The sequence below is a fragment of the Rhamphochromis longiceps genome, linkage group LG6 (assembly GCF_057381845.1).
Source record: "Rhamphochromis longiceps isolate RC_006_pf linkage group LG6, R_longiceps_female_GT1.1, whole genome shotgun sequence".
Classification (NCBI taxonomy): Eukaryota; Metazoa; Chordata; class Actinopteri; order Cichliformes; family Cichlidae; genus Rhamphochromis; species Rhamphochromis longiceps.
Window position 1 is genome coordinate 42,017,256 of NC_140562.1, and position 15,597 is coordinate 42,032,852.

Below are 15,597 nucleotides of genomic sequence, written 5' to 3' on the forward strand. Positions count from 1 at the left end.
AAAAGAGCCTGCTTAGTTCGGGGGGGTCAAAGGTGGAAAGCACGATCCAGTGCAAATGGATAATGACCCAAAGCAAAGTGCAAAAGCAACAAAAAAAGATATTCTTCAGTTTTCAAGTACTGATCTCATGTTCTCTATGCAAACAGAGCATGCTTTTCATTTGCTGAAGACAAACCCGAAGGCAGAGAGATCCACAAACAAGCATCTGATGAGAGGAAACAGCATTTGGTCTGCACTTTAGTCACGTGTGGACTGTTTGATTTAAAACCCACTGTGTACAGCTGTAAAGAATGACTCTTTAATTGTTGGTGGGCTGGGATTGTTTATGATACGGCGTGACGTCACTAGTGTCACTTGCCTGAACAAGCAGAGAGTAAACTGACTGAGCCAGTCTCCATGAGCCTCTGCAGACTCGACCGACCGTTTCGCAGCTCACTCACGGACCCGCATTTACACCCCAGAATCGCGGATAACTTGATTCTGGTCGGCCGGGAGGATCCGGGAGGTCTCCTCCTCCCTCTCCTCACCATGAAGGCGACCAGCTAACGCTAGCCGAGCAGTGTCCGCTAACAGCGGGACTCCTCCGGGCTGACAGTTTACAGCAGCGGCGGGTTCAGAGGAGGAGGAGGAGGAGGTTAGCACCCAGCTAACCACACACTGCTGCCTGTGAGCCGATCAGGAGCTGAAAGGAAGGATTAGACGGTGAGTGAGCTCTGTAGCAGCGTTAGCCACATGGTTTGTTGTTATCCTCTGTTTACTTGCTTTTCTTTCATTGCTAACTTAGCTAGCTAGCGTTAGCGAAGTTAATGCTCCACATTCAGTTTCTGCTCGGGGCTCTCAAAGAGATTTGGGCGTTACATGCTGAATTGAGTAGACTATTAGTTCAGGGAGGTATCATTTCAATAACAGATTCCCTCCTGTGGGCTGCTCTTTATGTCCAACATAGTCTTTGACTCCAGGTTAGGGTGAGCAGGTGTCCCAGTTTGTATGGGACTGCACAGCACCTTCAGCCTTAGTCCAGTTGACATGTTTAAGTTATTGTGTTACAATGAGAGAATAATTGATAGACACCAGCGTAAACCCCCCAACTTTAGCAAGAGTCATTTATATGTATGAGAAGCTGTAAAAATTGGATAAAAAATTAAATGCAGTATATTTATAACTTTTATAGATCTACACACCAACACGTTGTCTTTGAGGTTTTAATTTGCTTTCGGAAAGGCATCAGACAATAACACAAAATACAGCAGCTGTTTGTTTTTAAAGTTATATACGCTGTTGACATCAGTAATTTCTTTGACATTTAGTTTGTCGGGATCTGGTAACTACTGCATGCATGTAACATATAAACCTGTGTTGACAGAATAGTGTCAACACAGGTGAGTGTGCGGGTTGAGAGGCAGATTTGCATTATGATGTTATAACAGGTGTTGTGGTCAGAAGTAGGTCATTGTTGCTCATGTATTTATTCTTTTCCCCCCTCATTTCCTGTTAGAAAATGTGATTAGCTGAAAATGGAAAGATTTCCTCTACACGCTGTAATGCATTTTGCCATCAATGTTGTTAATTAATTTTATGTAGGCCCTACAAATATCCTGAATAGGAAATGTAATGACACAACTAAGTGGTGGGGGAGGGCTTGCTGGGGGGGGGGAAGAGAGTATTGCTTTACAATACTTAAATAAATAAATACGATAATATAAAATATTATAATAATAAACACTTGTTGCAGATTTTCTTAAATCTTTGTCGCACATCATTTTTCTGCAACAGTTCTTGGACAGATGGGACAAAAATGAAACCAACACTAAAACCTCATTGCAGTTGTGAAGCATGGTGGAGGCAGCATCATGGTTTCAGAGATCTGTCTTGTGAGTGAATGAGTAGATAAATTAACCTTGTGATGATTGAACAAACTGTGTAGAAAAATAGCCAATATAATAGTGTGCATTATAAGGTTGATTTATGTGTGGCTTATATGGGATTTATTTATTTATTTTAAATGTATCTCTGGCCTGATTCAGCATGTGCCCCCCTGCTGGTGCATGTATCAGCTTAACGTCCTGATGTTAATCTGAGACTCTGAGGAATGACCTGCGAAGGGTTAAAGATATCCCGACTGTTCTTAGGGCTCCTGAGATGATCTGAGATCATTTGTATGGGTAATTATTACATTAGTATTAACAAAGAGTTCACACTCTTTCTCGCAGTTGTGTGCGTTGGTGTGTGGAGGTATTTACAGTTTGATTGTGTGGGGCAAAGGACCTATTTAAATGCTGCAGGCTGGGAGTGTCCACTCTTTGTGCTCGTTCATCATTAACCAGACACCATGTCCTGCAGTGCGAGTCAACAGTTGAACTGTGTGGTCTGAAGGTTTCACAAATGTTCTCCACTGCAAACATGGACCCTGGGTCCAAGGGGTTGGTTGCCACAGAAGATGATGTATGATGGGATACAAGAGAGGTGTGCAAGTTTAAATCACAAAAGGTTGCACTTGTTGTGTGTGTCTTTATATTTTGGGCTTGTGTGACTGTGGCCGAAATTATGCTCATTATTATTTAATGTTATAACTTGATTTTTGGGACATCGTGCACTTGCTCTTGCTCCTTACTACACTTGAAACCAAAGTGTTTCCAAAGAGATGAAGTCATTTTACTTCATCTGAAGCTCCAACAGCCTGTAGAGGGAGTGAATTTGGGGTTTCAGAGAAGAGTGAAAATGCTTCAGCCTAAAGAAACAAGAGTGACAGCATAAAAGGAACAATTTTCATCTGAATTATTATGTTCTTATAGTTGTTCAAAGCCATATATATGTAGCTGATGAGTTTTCTGAATCACATGCATTATTCAATTTGCACAGAGGATACAAATAAACAATGCATTTCTAAACTGCTAATTCCATCTCATTTATACATTGTATTGTGATAAATATCTCTGTAATAATTGTGTCATTTAATCCTTCTAATATTCATAAAAGGCAGTTTTAAGTAGTTTTAAAATGAAAGTTGAAACAAGTTAAACTTGAGTTAAATATTTGATTAGTCTGTCAGAAATTCAGATGAATTATTTATTTATTTTTATCTGTTTTTATGTGTTTTTTTTTTTTTATTGAGTTGGCCTCATTCACTACATTGAGTCACTGGACTCTACTCTGTTTGTGCAGGTTGGAGACTTTTGGAGTGTTTTTAATGGATTGTCTGACTGATATTATAGTTTGATGTGACGTATAGATCATCTGAGAAGCTTGTCTTTAGTTCTTTTTAGTTGGCAAATAATTAACGTACGTGTGTGTGTGTGTGTGTGTGTGTGTGTGTGTGTGTGTGTGTGTGTTGCACCTGCATGTTAGAGTTTGACATGATAAATTACAGTCTAGCTTCAAAATGCAGCCTCCAGAACTATTAGGCGATATCATAATGTCTACATACGTCTCTTATCTTTCATGTTGATAATGATATGAACGATAGTCCTGGAACTGCATTATGATCTGGTAGAATAACACCAGCACGGAGATATCAGATACTTCATATGCAGCAGAGGTCGACCAAGGACTCGGCTGTTAATGGCATTTTCCCCCATGAAGCGTGGTACTTAAACTCTCCACCATCAATACGCAAACTGACTACTTGAATAACTGACATCCAGAAGTTAAAGGTTCAGCATAGCTGATTTACTTCACACCATTTTGGCAGTGCTGGCTTGTGTATTGTAAAGCAAACTAAAAATTAAATGTATAATCAGTAACTTAATGGCTGTTTAATTCTTTATATAAGCGGAGTGTATTTTTCTTTTGTGTGCCTGTATGAATGGAGTCGGGTGGGTGTCAAGTAAATCCTGAGGTCATACTTGCTGTGTATGTGCTTGTTCTGTCATCTGTGTGTGTTTGGCGAAGGCCAGCAGGGCAGGGCACAAGGCATGGCGTTGTATCGTGACCAGCAGCCCCAGTTACTTGGAACAAAAGGGCTGTTGTTGAGAGATCATGTGACTGTGTGTGTTCCACCCTTGTCATGTGATGTGAGCTCAGGGCAGGGTCTGAGAAGTGCTGAGTCGCTCTGAGAGGTTCCTTCCACCCAGGGAGCAGGCAGAAAACGAGCATGCACACAGGGAGAGGAGAGTGCTGGTCGAGTGGATGGATGTCAGGACAGAGAGGAATACGGAGACATCTTCAGAGACGCAGAGAGATTCAGAATAACTTCTGTTGCTTTCTCATTTCTACAGCAAGAAAACATCACATCCTTCTTTCACTCTCCTCGATTCTCTTTTTCTCGATTTCAGTAAAGATGCAACGCAGCATTTCGCATCGGCTCTGCGGCGAGGCAAGTTTATTCTAGTTTTCTTTTTAGTTCATTGAGATTGAGTGGTGGTGGTGGTGGGATGGCTTACCTGATGTCACAATGGCTGCTTAACCTCACAAAATCTGGAGACTTCGCTTACTGTGAACCCAGAACAACATTTGTAATTAAATTTAGCTGCTACTCTGCTCTCATCCTGGCAATCGGTTATGAAGTTAAAGGTGGGTTTCGCACACATGCAGAGGAAATGCAGACCGGCGCAAACATTTCCCATTCCTGGAATACCAGCATGACTAACTGCCTTTTTACTCATTTATGTTTGAGCTGAGAAGTGAGACACAGCCGCGTGTCGTGTAGCAGGTCCTGTAATACTTGTTTGAATCAGTGCAACCGGCCTGAGAGAGCCGGCTCTTAACAGATCTCTTTTGTGTGTATGTGTGTGTGCATGTAATCAACCCACTGTGGAACTGGCCCTGCAACCTACATATTCAATACCACTGCAGATTGTTTAGTTGAGTAGGTGAAAGGGTTTTTGCCGATCTGTGTCGTCATATTAGTGAAAACCTACAGTACACTTTCCACACGCAGGAGTCTGTACTTTGACACTCAGTCGCTTTCTGATGGACAGAGTGAGATAACTTGGATAGTTTACAAAAACCCTGTGTGTCACAATCGCTGACTTCTCCATGAGCTTGCATAATAACGTCTGACAGTTTGAGCGGAGTAGTGAAACACAGAGAAACACACACACACACACCTATATTTGGTTACCCTGTTTCTGTGTCAGAGAGCAGGAGGCATGAAACCTCAAACCTGAAAAGGTACAGTGTCTCTAACGTCTCACTTTAAGCGCACTGAAAATTTTATTACAGATAAAGCAAACAGTTATGATAACGCCAAAAGGCCATTAAAAAGTATTCCAGTACAGAATACAGTGCGGTCGCTCAGTCATTTTAGCTGCTAAGTAGCCGGATTGCTTGAGAGTAAAGGAAGGTTTACTCATCTTTACTTTCAGAATGGAAACCTGCAGTGTCTTGATTTCTGGAGGCTCTACACTAAATGTCCATCTTTGAGAGGGGTCACATGATTGCCAAACATGTCTGTGAGGATAACGTAGCCCTTACAGCTCTGCCAATTAGTGTCTGCCATATGATGCTGAATAATTGAGCAGAGGACTTCTACTGAGCTGATAGCATTCTGGTTTCAGTAGCCGAGGCGAGGGAACACCGGCACAGCATGGCTCATCCATTATACAGCACTTGGAGTAACCGGCCATGTCCTAGTGTCCTGAAACACACTGTGGAGCGCGTTTTGTGGTCAGCTTGGTGCACCAGGGTGGGTATAAAACTATAAAATACTAGCAGTGGCCAGTGGTACCCCTCAGCCTCCTAGTAGATGCACCTATGGTATGAATTGCTTCGTTCTCGGATTCACAAACTTGGGTGTCCAGGCTATGTGCCCACCTGGCCGTCAGGGTGACGACAATACCGCCTTAGCCTTTTATGGCTGAGGAGCAAAAAGCCCTGGACCATGCATGAATCCCATGTCTTGTGTGTTGTAGTTAATGACCTGCTCAGTTTGTGTCTTCTTTGATATTGAAAATAGAGTGTAGTGCATGCTTCAGACAAACCTTTTTCTATAAAATATATCTGCAATAAGCTATATTTGCATTAAAATCCTATAATTATCTTAAAATCCTGTCCATGGTGGCTTTCCTTTCTTGCATAGAACATTAGTAAACATGTATTGAAATGCATAGTTACTTACTTCTGAAAGTTTTTGAGAAACCGCTTCAAGTGCTTTGTTTCCTATTTCAACATCTTCTTTTAATATTCCAGCAATGAAGTGGTGACTTCTTTAATTTTTCTGATTTCAACAACTATCAGCTGCCATGAGTCGAGCTCTCTTCAGAAGAGATTTTGTTTTTGTATTGTGAGCATCAAGTATTGTAACAGTTTATATCATGTTAAAAAGCAAGAAAAACCATAATGCGGACTGTTCTCCACACCGTGGATTTTCTAGTCCTGCACGTGCAGTTGCATACACAGTGTAAAAGCCCTGCAGGTTGGTTACTACTGTTACCCAGACATAGTTTGTTAGCCAGACCAAGTAATGCTTTCACTGCAGAGCATATGAAAGCCCAGTTTAATTCATTTCTTACACTTTTTAGTGTATTTAGAGTTAAAACCCTTTCAAGTACATGGAGGAAGTTTGAAAGGGTTTCTGTGTCTATGCTTGGTGAACTATGATTGTTTTAGGGAGGGTTGGAGGTGAGATACTTTGATGCTTTTAGTTTTACTTTTACTGAGAAGTTGAGTTTTGTTTTGTTTTTTTAAATTTTATTTTCTGTTTGACATACCTTTCTTTCCTTACTTTCCATTTGACAACATCAGACCACACCAACCCTTTAAACAGTGGGCAGTTAAAGATTTAAATGACTTCCTGCTGTTGTGTTCATGTTTGTATATGTTTTGGCCCAGCAGTGCAGCTCTGACAGGAAAGCGAGGGCCCTGTGGTTCCACCTTGTCTTGATCTTCCACTGGACACTGTGCATGTGTTTCAGGGGGTGGATTTGGCTTGTTGTCAGCTCATTTCTTCCTGTTACAGCAGAAAGGCACTTCCTGTAGGCTAAAGCCAGAAGGGTGGAGATGAGCGAGATGAGATTGCTCCCTTTAATGAGAGCTTGGCCTGTAGTTTGGACAAAGGAGGAAGGTGTGGCAAGGAGCTGGCCAGTTTACTTCTGTTTTGTAATGATTTGTACTCTGATTTTCACAGCTTTGGGAGCTTTTTAGTGAGACTGGTGTGTGGACTTTTTGTGTTAATGAAGTTTTTGTTTTTGTTGCCTCTTCTATTTTTTTCCAGCCCACCAGGCAGAGCAGCTGTGGCAAATTGCAGACGAGCATGAGTCATGACCTCAGTGGTGCTGGTTGACACTGGTGGGACAGTGGTGGAGTATGTCACAGCTGAAGAGGACCCAGAGCAGGTGCGGCAGACACAGACAAACTCATTTCAAACTTACTCTTTCAGTTAGAAAAATCTTTTTATGACAGTTTCTCTTTTTTTATTCTCCTTGCCGACTTTCTCCAGGAGGAGGGAGAGTGTGAGGTGGACTTGGAGCTGGAGGGAGAGGTGGAGGGTGAGTGTGAAGCCGAGGAGGCCTATGAAGAGGAAAAGGAGGAGGCTCAGGACTACCCAGCAGTCATAGTGGAAGAGATTCCTAGTGCCAGCCTGGCTGAGGAGCAGAATTACTCAGCCCAAGTGTTGTTGTATGGTGATGAGGCCTATATCATGCAGGAAGTGGGAAACGAACAGGAAGTGGAGACGGATCGGGACCCAGGTGAGGCAAAAATGTTTTGTGTTACTAAAAGTGTGCCACGGTCTTTGTTATGTTATTGCATCAGTCAGATTTTGAATAGTCTTTCCAGTTAAAACCAGCATAAAATCAGATTTTTTGGAGAGGTTATTTTATTGCCTCAAAGGCAATCAGAATGATTTTTAAAACTGCACGTGATTGTATTTAAAAAAAGTTAGTTACAAGAACCTCGATAACACTTAACTCAGGCCATCAGCTTAACAAAAGACACCAACTAAATCACTGAGCAACATCTGTGCTGTACTTAAAAAATGTCCTTTAAAGTTCAACATAGCCAGACTTTCTTTGTGCTAGCTGGATGAGTAAATCCTTAAACCTCGGTCAGAGATGACTAATATTATGATGGTGAATATCAACTTTCTGTTAACTCAGGCTTTCTGCTTCAGGTGTTGTTTCATGCATCATTTCACTCTTCGTTAGCACAAAACTGACCAACTAATCAAATCAGGAATACGGGTGATAAGGATCAATAAAGAATATTTTTAAGAAGTCAGAAATCAACACTCGTGCTACAGATAAAGCAAGAGAGTAAAACTGCAGAAAATTAGTAATCGTGTGAATTCATTCCTTAACTGTATTTAGGGGTGCAAATTAGAGCTCTGAATCTTTAAACTATATTTAAACTATTTAAAGGTTACTCGGTGCATTCAGGCCCTTACTCTTGAATTCCTGTGATTACAGCAGGGCTTCCCTTGTATCTGTCACTATTCAACTCCCAGTACTTCTTTGGTGATGGGAGTCAGCACACTGGGAGTGCACTGCCACCTTGTGGGTGTTGTTGTGTAGTTGAATTTTCTGTTTTATGAGGTTTTATCCCATATTTACTGGCTAATAATTAGATTTTGCCATATTGGTGATACCCGCCGTCCAGTCCAGTGCTGTTTTCAGTAATTTGGAACATATTTAAAGGTCAGAGAGATGGAGGTTTCAATTTTCTTTCTAAGAACTTTAAGTTGCAGCATGTAATTAAAATTCTCAACAAAAATCAACTTTTCTTCAGTGAAATATAATAGTTTTGATCATAAGAAAAAGTTGCTAAGTTTCAGGATCTTCTCTCACTTAAACACCTCAAAATAAAGTGGAACAAATAATCAACTGAAAACGTGTACACGCACCTTTACCTGACACATTTTACCGTACCAAACAAAAGCAGGGGCAGCAGATTTAAGTAACAAAAGTATGTTTCCAGTAGAGGTGGGAATCACCATACATCCCACGATACGATATTATCACAATACTTAACACACGATACGATATTATTGCAATTTTTTAAAAATATTTTGCGATATTCAGATTCTGTACATAATGGTAAACTTTGATATTAGATAAAATGAATATTGATAAAGTCTCACACTCAGTCTTTCTCTCATTTCAGTCAGTTATATTGGTGACAAACTGGACGGTTTGTATTACAGTCTAGTCCAACTTAACTGAATGCAACCATCTGGTACAATTATAGCTATTCTGAACTTTCGCAATTTATGAAAACTATGCAGGCCCTTCAGCAACTGAAGAATTTGAAAGTAAATTAAAACAAAATATAATTTTACATTAAATAAAAAAGTTTTAAACTTAATTAAAATAAAACATGTCTTAAATTAAAATAAGTAAACTGTCATGTTTATTGCTGCCAAAAAAAAAGTTAAACACATTTGGACAGTGAAGGAATGTCAGGATTCTTGCTCAGAAAAGGGAGCTGATCAACATGCTCTGAAGTCAGAGCACAAAAACCTTTTTTTGTAACAAAATATCGATTTCTGCTGTCCCTGTATCGATACATTATTAGCAAACAAAATATCACAATACTACACAGTATCGATTTTTTTTTTTTTTTTTTTTCCCCCCCACCCCTAGTTTCCAGTGAGTTTATAAATTCACCATCTGTCCTTTTTCTCTTTTTCACACATCTCCATAATTTTCCTCGTGAAAGCTTTGGACTGTTCGCTGCTCGTATCGAGGCCGCTGGCGTATGGCTGGATCTGAACTGTGAATAGCTTTAGCGTTAGCCACTTTGCCTTTCTTAGCTTCTGTAAAATGTCCATGTTCAGCTGGGTGAAGGAGGTTTAAGTGTTTGTTGTTTCCCCTCCTCACAGTTTACTTAAACAAACTTTGTGTCTTCACTTACAGTGAAAAGCTTTCATACTAACAAGATATCAGTGCGTGTTTGTGTGCCGCTGTGCACATGTCCTGCGTGCATGAAATAGACCAGCTCATAACTGGACATATGTGAGACTGACCGGCCGGTGACCTCCCCGAACAGAGAACATTGGAAATTTTGATTCTGATCCTTAGACAGTCAATCTGTGCGTCTCTATTAAAGATGATAGAAAAAGTGTATTTTTTAAAAAAAGAATAATTTAGAAGAATAATTTAATAATGAAAAAATTTTATCATAATAATTTTATAAATAAAAGTCTGTCCCTCTGCTCATATTTGGTTTTTTTTTTTTTTTTTTTTTTTTGGAAACGATGATTTATTGATTTTGTCAGAACAACACGAACAGCAACAAGTCAGCACAGCCAAGCACACAAAAAAAAAAAAATAAAAAAAAAAAAAATAACAAAGCAAATGCAGGTATATGAGTTACCAGTACACACGCCTGGGACAAAATATGTAAAGCGTTTCACATTCGAAGTCAAGGGAAACAATAAATAAAAAAAAAAAAAAAGGGGGGGAAAACACAGACATTAATCAGTGTGTTTAAAAACAAACTGCGAGTCCCCTTTATGTAATAGCACAGTAAGGTCATGAGGTAGGTGATCAAGCAGAGGCTGCCATATGCTACAGAATGCATTACAATTGCCCTTTATGATGGCACTGAGGCGCTCCATCGGCAGCACCCTGAGCAGTTCTCTGTACCACTGTGTAACAGTAGGAGGCCGTCTCTGAATCCATTGAAACAGTACACATCGCCTCGCCAAATGTAAAAGTTTACTTAACAAAAGCATCTGTACAGAAGACAGAGAGAGCCCTTCTATAGATAGACCCAGAACGAACAGCATAGGGTTCAGTGGGATCGTTCGGTGGAAAATAGAGCAAAGCTCTATAGCAATATTCTTCCAAAATCTAGTAATTAAAGGACATTGCCATATGCAGTGGTAATAGGTCCCTACAGCCGTATTGCACTTCACACAAAGAGCAGAAATCTGAGGGTGAATTTTATTTAGGAACTCCGGCGTACGCTGTAGTCTATGTAAGATTCTGTACTGGCTTTCCTTTAGTCTGTTACAGGGAAACAATTTCATGGCAGATCTGAAAGTTTTGGACCATGCTTCCGCACCAACCTGAGCTTCGAGGTCGGTTTCCCACCGAACCCTGGCCTTATCAGTGGTTATAAAGTTCAAAGACAACAATTTCCCATAACAAAGAGAAATAAATTTCTTTTTTGTAGTCATTTCCTCGTTAACTTTGAGAAGAAAGCTTTCAACAGGGTTCAAAACTGGTTGATTGGCTGGAAATTTAAGGGAGTTCACATAATGCCTTACTTGCAGGAATCCAAAGAAGTGTTTCTGTGGTAAATTATACTTAACTTGAACTTGATTAAAGGCCATAAAACTACCCCTTTCGAACAGATCACAAATAAATCTCATACCTTTGGAATACCAATCATCAAATATATTAATGCCAATACCCGGGGGGAAAGCTTTATTCCTAGTTAGAGGCTGCAGTGCACTAGAGAAACCTCTTCTTCCGACGTGGGCAGTAATATCACGCCAAACCTTTAAAGTGGGCATCAAGACGGAATTAGTTCTGACACCAAGAGGGAGGTCCGCCAGGTCAGTGGATAAGAGACTAAGAGGTGAGAGAGGGTCACAGCACCAGGCATCTACCGATGGTTCGCCCCGGTGAAGGAAGGAATGTAACCACCCTGAGATTATTTGTGCATGGCAAGCCCAGTAGTAATATAAAAAGTTAGGCAGTGCCTGACCCCCCTCATCCGTGGGCAGTTGTAAAATCTGTATCTTTAGTCTAGATTTCTTCCCACGCCATATGAATTTAGAAAGACATCCCTCAATCTCTATGAATGTTTTTCTGTTGATCCTGAGAGGCAACATTTGAATGGGGTATAATATTCTGGGTAGCACATTCATCTTGATTAAACTTATTCTACCCGTCCAAGACAGGGGGAGGTCAAACCACCTATTGAGGTCATTCTTGATTGAGGCCACAATCGGCTTGAAGTTCAACTTGTACAACTCCGCTGTGTCCGCGGACACCCTGATACCTAAATATGTGAAACCCGTGGTCGACCACCTAAAAGGGAAATTAGGAGGAGCGTCCCACCTCCCCCCGTCACCCAGTGGCAAAGCTTCAGATTTATCATAATTTATCTTATACCCTGAGAAGAGGCCAAATTGGTTGATGATATGTGTCAGTGCAGGAATAGAAGTTTCTGGCTTAGTGAGAAAGAGCAACACGTCATCTGCATAAAGGGAAATCCTGTATTCAGTATTCGACAAGGTCACCCCACAGATCTCAGGATCAGTTCTTATAGCCTCTGCCAGTGGCTCCAAAGCAAGTGCAAACAACAGGGGAGAGAGGGGGCATCCTTGCCGCGTTCCCCTACCCAGTGGGAAGACATCCGAGACCGAGCCATTAACCAAGACCCTTGCAGCTGGGGCCCCATACAGCAGTTTGACCCACTTGACAAATTCAGATCCCAAACCAAACCTGTCCAAAACATCAAATAGATATTCCCACTCCACCCGATCAAATGCTTTCTCAGCATCCAAAGAGATCGCAAGAGCCCTATAATTGGTGTTCTGAGAGAACTGCGCAACATTTATGAGTCGGTGGACATTGGAGCGGGAGTATCTATTCTTGACGAATCCCGTCTGGTCAGGCTTTATCAGAACCGGCAGAACCTCCTCCAAACGTCTGGATAAAATTTTGGACAGAATCTTACAATCCACACTAAGTAGACTTATAGGTCTGTAGGATGTACACAGATCCGCGGGTTTATCCTTCTTTAAGATCAGGGATATATGGGCAAGGTTTAGGGTGGGTGGAAGCACGCCCCTCTCAAGAGATTCTGTATACATTCCCAACAAAGGACCCGCCACATGTTTGGCCATTTTTTTTTATAAAACTCTGGCCCAAACCCATCAGGGCCCGGAGCCTTCCCACTCTGTAAGGATTTAATTGCATCCAAGACCTCCTGCACCCTGATAGGGCTGCAAAGATCCAATCGACTTTCCTCTGACAGTATAGGGAGGTTAACAGTGTCAAGAAACAGTTTCCTGGCGTCTACAGTATTTTGACACTCAGGGGAATATAAGTCTTGATAGAACTCTTTCATTATTTTGCTGATAAGTTTAGCCTCAAACTGTAAGACACCTGCCTTATCTTTTAGAGAGGGTATTGCATAAGAGCCCCGTTTCCCTTGGGCAAGTCGGGCGAGCAAGCGTCCAGGTTTGTTGCCTGATTCAAATAATCTATGCTTCGCATAGAATATTGCAGTTTCCGCTTTCTGAGTTAACAGTTGGTCCAGGGCCGATCTAGCTGCATCCAACTTCCGAAGCACAGAAATAGACGAGGATTTCTTAAACTCCCTCTCCAAGTCAGTGATATCGCGTTCAAGCACTAATTGTTTGGCTAAGTTGCTCTTCTTTTTTGCCGAGGTAAAAGAGATAACGGAGCCCCTGAGAAATGCCTTACCCGCCTCCCATAGAGTAGAAGCACTAACCCCCGGTAAGTCATTTGTAGAAAGATAGAGTTCCCACTGATCTTCTAAATACTTTACAAATTTAGGGTCACTAAGGAGAGCTGGGTTTAGCCGCCAATGTCTAGACGAAGGGTCATAATAAGGTGGTGATAGCTCCATTGAAACTGATGAGTGGTCCGAAAGCGCACATGTGCGGATCAAACAGCCCCGAGTTCTGTCAAGGACAGATCCAGAAACAAACATGTAGTCAATCCTGGAAAAGGAAAAATGGGGGCGTGAGAAAAATGTGAAGTCCTTCACATGTGGATTACAAACTCTCCAAGCATCAAAGAGACCAAGATCTGAACAGAGGTCCGTTGTAGCCTTTGCCATTTTTGAAGATGGTTGAGATTTTGGTGGATTATAATCAGTTTCAGGATTCAAGCCACAGTTAAAATCCCCACCAATTATTACGTGGTTCGGACACACAGGGGAGGTTTTTGCCAGAAAATTTGAATAGAACGATCTATCAAAAGTATTTGGTGCATAAACACTTCCCAATAGAATTAATTCCCCATATAGAAGCCCAGTAATCAAAATAAATCGTCCGTCCGTATCCCTTACAATAGTATGTAGCGTGAATGGTAGATTTTTATGGACCAATATTGCGACGCCTCTACTTTTAGAGTTAAAGGAGGAATAATAAATTTGTCCCACCCAATCACGTTTGAGTTTTAGGTGTTCGGAATCTGTGAGGTGAGTCTCTTGCAGTAATGCAATCTGCACTCTATCTTTTTTGAGTAAGGAAATTATCTTGCGCCTCTTAATGACGTGGTTAATTCCCTTGACATTAAGAGTAATAATTTTAGTGTTACTCATTGCAAAAGTAATCTGTCATTGGACAAGAATCGTCAACCCAAGGCAAACAGAAAGAGCCATCATAATAAAAGACATGTGAAAGACTTAACCCATGGCCTGAACCGGCCGTGCTGACATGAACAAAACCATCACAAAAAGATGGCAAAGGAACCTTCACCCACACAACAAATTGCATACAATAACAGAATTAAGATAAACGTCAAGGTATCACGGACTAAAAACAGACAAACAAGAAACAAACAAAAATGAAAATGCCACCCACCGGGTGGTGTCACAAGCCCAGTGCAGCCAAAAGAAGTTTCACTCCACGGGAGAGAAGGAGAGAGAAGACAAGAAAAAGAAAAAAAAAACAAAGCAAAACCCCGCCCCCGCTCCCCAAACCTGAATGGAATCGAGTTACTGTCAGTTGTGAATCAAAATTAGAGACTGAGTAAACAATTAGGCTATTTTCCCCGTTAAACCGTCTCTGCCTCCTCAAACTGCGTTAAACGCTGCGGACTCAGGCGTCCAATGACACGGTCCCAGTTAAGTCCGGCAGTGCCACAGTTTGTACGGGGCAAGCATCTATTAATCCAGCGCATTGATGAAACTTTGTGCATCTTTAGGCGATTCAAACTTGTGCTCATTGCCATTGTAAGTCAGCACAAGCGTCGCTGGATAGCGCATCCTAAAGCGGATGCCCTTGTCGATTAAGGCACGGCAAGAAGCATTAAATCCCCGTCGTTTCTCACGGATCGCGTAGGAGAAATCCTGATGTATGAAGATCCGCTGCCCGTCGTGGTGGAGTTCGGGGGCCGCTTTCACTGCAGCCATAATCCGCTGTTTATCTCCGGAGTTGTGGAGCTTGATGATCACCGGCCTGGGGTGAGCACCCCGCGGGCCGAGGCCCCGGTGTGCGCGGTCAACTTTAATGCGGGCTTTACCCGCGGAGCTGTGTCTCAGCCCGAGTGTGGCAGGCAGCCAAGCCTCAAAAAACTGAGTAGGGCTCTCACCCTCCGCACCTTCTTTCAGGTTAATGATGCGAATATTGTCGCGCCTGCTGCGGTTCTCTAAGTCGTCCAAACCTTTTGCCATAACCTTAATCCTCCCCTCCGCTTCAGCCAGCCTCCCCGCGAGGTCAGTCACCCCATCTTCCATATCTGAGATTCTCTGCTCTGCCTCCGTGACGCGTTTGGAGACGTTTTCCAGCGAGGACGAAATTTTCTCCAGTGTCCCCGACAGTGCAGACAGTTTTTGGTCAATTACCTCACTGATGCTATCGGTCACCTCACGGACGAGAGTTGCGGTGTCCACCGGGGGCGAGGGCTGGTCGCCCATTGCTACTAGCATGTCAGTTTGGCTAGCATTGTTCATCACGACGGCCGTGGTCTTTCGAGATTGTATCTTCGTCTGCTTCGACATTATTTAACTTCC

The 15,597-nt window shown here is 42.0% G+C and overlaps 1 protein-coding gene across 5 annotated transcripts in view; it reads left to right on the plus strand.

Moving 5' to 3' along the window:
- The first annotated feature begins 368 nt into the window (after positions 1-368).
- Positions 369-15,597, plus strand: part of elf2b (E74-like factor 2b (ets domain transcription factor)) — a 29,990-nt gene continuing 14,761 nt past the window's right edge. For 4 of the 5 annotated variants that reach the window (XM_085410780.1, XM_085410782.1, XM_085410783.1 and 1 more), the window contains exons 1-3: positions 369-702; positions 7,151-7,271; positions 7,376-7,625. In XM_085410780.1, coding sequence (XP_085266906.1) covers positions 7,197-7,271; positions 7,376-7,625 — 325 coding nt within the window. In that variant the 5' untranslated portion in view covers positions 369-702; positions 7,151-7,196. Of the gene's footprint in view, positions 703-4,064; positions 4,313-7,150; positions 7,272-7,375; positions 7,626-15,597 lie in introns of those variants that run through there. The other variant, XM_085410781.1, reaches the window with a different exon arrangement.